This window comes from Miscanthus floridulus, chromosome 3, assembly GCF_019320115.1.
Source record: "Miscanthus floridulus cultivar M001 chromosome 3, ASM1932011v1, whole genome shotgun sequence".
In the NCBI taxonomy this organism is placed as follows: domain Eukaryota; kingdom Viridiplantae; phylum Streptophyta; class Magnoliopsida; order Poales; family Poaceae; genus Miscanthus; species Miscanthus floridulus.
In genome coordinates this window covers 44475390-44480696 of record NC_089582.1, presented here as the reverse complement: position 1 = coordinate 44480696, position 5307 = coordinate 44475390, and the positions used below count along the sequence as shown (strand labels likewise).

Here is a 5307-nt window from a genome sequence, read left to right as displayed (position 1 = left end):
CGTATCGTTGCTGGTTCGTGAAGAAGTACTGCTGGTTGGTTTGTGTGAGAGAAAAATATTGTTCTGGCTGAAAATTTACGATCGTTTACGATAAGCCACAGCCAAATAAACAGGCTGCTGATTCGTTCCGACGATAGCATTAATAATTTTTTATGTGGTAGTAGATGAATGCATGGATTGGGCCATTGGTGGGCTTTTAGTAGGCCAAAACCTAGTTCATAGGGACAATGTAATGCGGGGCGTGTTCGTGGGGACAAGCGGAATCGGTGATGAGGGCCCATTATTGCTATGTCTGCTTTCATCAAGGGAAACAGGGCGCCATCGTCTTTAATGTTGTGCTTGAGTGGTGTTTAGAGAGGAGAGAGCACATCTAGGCATCACTTCTCACGCTGTGGCTCATGGTGCCAATTCTCAGCAATGCCAACAAAAACGGGAGCGATGCTAGTACTTGCTCTGCTGCCCAGTGCCCAGTTCTTAAAAAACTATTTTCGATGCTAGTACTTGCTCCGCTGCCCAGCTGGTGCCTAGTTCTTAAAAAACTATTTTTTGTTACGGTTTGCTGACCAAGCAAGCCTGTTTGCTTGAACTTATCAGAGATATGGTATAGTATTTTTTCTTACAATAAATCAGTGAACAATATTTGTTAGTCTGGCTTTTCAGCGAAATAAACAAGATAGCTTGTTACTTTATTTGACGTGGTCCTAAGAGGTTTGATGGCATCGGCTCCGTATACAGAACATAGCAGCCATCTGAGCGTCGATGCTACTCCGTGACGTGGTTTTCAATTTTTCTCTGGTATTAGAGCATTTACAAGAGTTTTCTAAATATTTCTCCTAAAAAGTTTACGTTTGTCAACTCCTAAAAAAGTTTTAGGAGAAAAAAAAAGTTCATCACCAATAATTTCTAATATTTGACTTCTAAAAAATCAAATGCCGGTCCTATTTGACGTTTTTTTTCTACAGTCTTCTTTTTTTTCCACGCGAACCTCTTTGTCGCCGCGCGTATCCATGGCCCTCGTCATCAACTCCACGCCGGGAAACAAGACCGAGAAGGATCAACTCGCTCATCGCCAAGGCCCCCACTCTTTCAATTGCTCGACGACCCATGGATTTATTGAGGAAGGATAGAGAGATCTGACGTTGTGTTCGTTAATGGCGGTGGTGCCGCACGACAGGAGGGGTACAAGGTGACGCTGAACGTGTACGACCTCAGCAACGGCCTCGCGCGGCAGCTGTCCACCTCCTTCCTCGGCTAGCCATCGAGGCCATCTGGTGAGCCTGAGCCCCTCCCCTCCCCTCTCTTCCCCTCCCCCGGATCTGAATCACCTCGCGTCTAACCGAACCAAACCAAACCAAACCAGACCGGCAGGCACACGGGCGTGGTGGTGTACGGGAACGAGTACTACTTCGCTGGCGGGATCCAGTCGTCGCCGGCGTGGACGATGCCGTACGGACGGCCGCTGCGGATGGTGGAGCTGGGCGTCACGCACATCCCGCGCGAGGTGTTCGTCCGCGTAAAGTTACGCGGAAAGGAGAGAAATTTTTTAAGTCTTAAAAGATTAGGAGTAAATATTAAGAGTCGTTAAAGATAATTTTTTCCTCATCTTTCTAAAAAAAAATAAGGATTAGAAAGATGTTTAGAGAACTCTAGGAGACGCTCTTACTCCACACTACTGTAGACAAGGAGATCGTCGGAGTGGCAGTCCTTTCTACTAATCTTTTGCCGGACTATACGGCCTGAATAACCGTGCAGTTTCCGTATTGCCAGCTTGAAAATTGGCACGGATGTGAGGCGTGCTGGGCATGGTGAGTGCAGAGTTCGGACTTCGGGTGATGCAGGGGATGAGCACACTGCACACCAAGTCACCAACGCTGTGTAGGAGAGAAGTAAGAGACCAAGATTGAAGGAACGATAGATGCTCATCGACTGACATAAAATAGTTTGCAATTAGCCTGTTGGAAGACATCACTCCATGTACAATTCATCTTTGTCAATGGGAAATTGATCATAATCGTAATCGGCATACATTATAGGGTATTTATATATATAAACCAAGGGAGTTACTAAAATTCAGGTGTCTAAAATGTGGCTTTCTTTTAGGTGATTATTGCATATATTTTATATTAAAATTAGAGCCGTTGCAATTTCTGTAGGTATAATTTGTAATTTTCGGATCTGAGAATAAAAAATTCGATAGACAAAACCACAAACCTGACAAAATTTAACATTTGTTGACATAAAGATAATTAATAATTCATATTTTTTATAGTTAGACAATGATAAAATATTAATATGTTGTAACGCAAAAACAATTAACGCCCTACAACTAGGGATACAAAGACTCACCGGAACAACTCCTAACACATCGACTGACCACAAACTACCACTAAACCACATACCACGTTTAGGAAAAGTGATAAACTAATAAGTTGTAAGCGACCAAGAAACGGCGGCTCCAGTGACGAGGACGATGACGCCGGTGGCTGCCGTGAACCCGGACACTACTTGAGGCCGCGGTGCTGCCCCTGCCGTCAGGACCCAAGGGTTGTTGGAGTTGGAGGCGGCGGCCGGCGTCGTCCCGGGCTTGTCTTTCCCGCCGCTACTGCCGCCGTGGTGGCCGTGGCTGTGGGTGTGGTTGCGGCCGTGGCAGTCGCCGCCGTTCCCGCTGTCGGTCTGCGCCTCGTTAGTGCCTGCATGCATGTCGATGCAAACTTTAGAAGTCAGAAGAAAAAAGAAAAACTGCTGGGAGATGTTTATATAGTGAGAGCAGCGCGCGGTCGATCGCTTGCCTATTTCCGTGCTGCAGTCCGCCGTGGCATGGAGTGCACAAGAGAGGAGGACGAGAACAACGGAGACGAGGAGGAGCAGAGGAAGCCATGGGTTCCTGCAGCTGGGTCGGTGATCCATGGTGCCTGATGGATTGATGGATGACTATTATTGACTCGGGCACAAATCATCTTGGTGGTGTATTAATATATACTACTACGTATGGTAGCATGTATGGAAGCAATTCAGAGTAACTCTGTCCGGCTCCAGGCTCCGGCATCTGATTATGGCAACAGGTCGTCTCATTTCCATATAAACGCAATTTTTCTATATCCATGCTTTCGATTCTCTTTTCTTTAGTTTTTTTTTTTGTTTCCGGTCCTCCTCCTCTTTAATTAGTAAGCTCGGCGCTTACAATTGAAAGTGTAGTTTAATGTTTTTCTACTTCCTCTTAATAATGAAATACATGTGTCTAGGCACGGTCGAGAAATCCATGCTGCAAGATTTTGGTGGATTCGACTCGAACACCAATCCAGCTGCGCTTATTATATATATATATATATATATATATATATATATATATATATATATATATATATATATATATATATTGAACAGTGCCCGAGCACTCACCGGGAGTGGCTCAACCACTTCACTATTCAAGGCAAGTGTCGCTTTCACGAGCAAATATTTTATGCACGCTGGATGAGCGAGCGCGTGATTAGTGAATATAAAATTGATATGTCGCTTTCGCGATTAGCTAATCTGGTGCTTAGTGAATATGCTTATGCGGAATATTTCTAAGGATCTTCTGCAGGCTGGCGAGACCAAAAGTTCAGCCGGTCGTGCGTACTATGCTTATGACAGTCCTACTTGGTACTCACCGTATGCATCACTAACTTGCTTCAGAACTAGACTAACCCGGTCTACTCCCTCGCTATCCCCAGCCACGAACACATAGGACTCAGGCTCTATCGTCTCCCCAGGCAGTTCCACCCAAGGGGAACACTTCTCTGCGCACACAGGGTTCTCTACAAACGCCGCTATCAGGGCTAATGATACCAGTACAACAAGGGGGTACCTTCTAACGAGAAGCGGACTCGGAACTCAAAATTCGAATTTTAGAATTCTCGAGTTACTATTCATAGCACTATTTAAATTCAGATTTACTATTCAAATTCGCGTTCACTATTCAAATTCGGGATATGAACAGTGCCCGAGCACTCACCGGGAGTGGCTCAACCACTTCACTATTCAAGGCAAGCGTCGCTTTCACGAGCAAATATTTTATGCACGCTGGATGAGCGAGCGCGCGATTAGTGAATATAAAATTGATATGTCGCTTTCGCGATTAGCTAATCTGGTGCTTAGTGAATATGCTTATGCGGAATATTTCTAAGGATCTTCTGCAGGCTGGCGAGACCAAAAGTTCAAGCCAGTCGTGCGTACTATGCTTATGACAGTCCTACTCGGTACTCACCGTATGCATCACTAACTTGCTTCAGAACTAGACTAACCCGGTCTACTCCCTCGCTATCCCCAGCCACGAACACATAGGACTCAGGCTCTATCGTCTCCCTAGGCAGTTCCACCCAAGGGGAACACTTCTCTGCGCACACAGGGTTCTCTACAAACGCCGTTATCAGGGCTAACACGAGAACAACACACGCAGAGGTTTCTCCTCTAGGGTCCCTAGCATAGAGACGTCGCCCCATATGAACGAGCTTAAAGGAAGGCAGGGATTCAAACGGAAAAGCTTAATTCATTTTCACAGAGCAAGCTTACATACGGCTTTCCCTTTCGAGAAACCCCAAGCACTTAGCACAAACCTTAGGGATTACCTTACAAGCTCAGGATGATCACGGAGACCTCCTTTATTCTCTAATTTACAAAGGTGGAGTGATACAGCGGTGGTGTGTGATTACTACTAATGGTGGATTAATTCTCAGAGAGCTTCTAAGATCATATGTTCATGGTGTATGTGTGTGGGTGGAGAGTTGGTGGAGTGGGTGGTGGATGAGAGTGTGTGTCTTCGGTGTCTGAGCTTTCTTCGATGGTGGTCTGGTGTTTCCATGATGAATGAATGCGCCTGGCTTCTCGTTTTATAGCACTGAAGGAGCGTCCTTCGCGCTTATCGTCTGAAGGAGCGAGCCTTATCATCTGAAGATGCCTTCGAGGTGAAGTCATCGTCTGAGGCACCTTCGTGATTAAGGAAGCGGCCGACGTCTTCAATTATCATCCTTTACTGTTGCCTGGACAGCTGGACATAGAATAATTGTCCTGGCTACAGTAGAGTGACTGTATATTCCTTTTGCGCTGTCCTCCATCGCGCACAGATAGTATCCTTCTGGATATTCTTTGGTATGGTATGGTCTTCCACGCCCGAATGATTGATGTTGCAAACATCAAATCAAGGATAGGCATGCGGTATTAACTCCATGGCATGTATTATTATCTCTTCCCCCGGATAAATTGTTGATAACACCTTATCAACATAAGGATTATATTTCTTATATAAGTATATTGATATTGAACTGAGTC

General features: G+C 45.4%; 1 protein-coding gene across 1 annotated transcript; it reads right to left on the bottom strand.

Moving 5' to 3' along the window:
• Positions 1-2363: 2363 nt before the first annotated feature.
• On the bottom strand, positions 2364-4641 carry LOC136545609 (uncharacterized). Its single transcript, XM_066537616.1, has 3 exons — positions 4608-4641; positions 2790-2912; positions 2364-2690 (listed from the first exon to the last, which is right to left on the bottom strand). Exons 2-3 carry the CDS (start codon positions 2905-2907, stop codon positions 2422-2424), a joined length of 387 nt encoding a protein of 128 aa, XP_066393713.1. The 5' UTR covers positions 2908-2912; positions 4608-4641; the 3' UTR covers positions 2364-2421.
• Between the last annotated feature and the right edge of the window lie 666 nt (positions 4642-5307).

Bases quoted from the DNA above. Each gene is read 5' to 3' on its own strand.
- LOC136545609 (XM_066537616.1), bottom strand. From the start codon at position 2,907: ATGGATCACCGACCCAGCTGCAGGAACCCATGGCTTCCTCTGCTCCTC. The intron at 2,691-2,789 runs GCAAGCGATCGA...ACATGCATGCAG, and splicing joins GGACTGCAGCACGGAAATAG to GCACTAACGAGGCGCAGACC.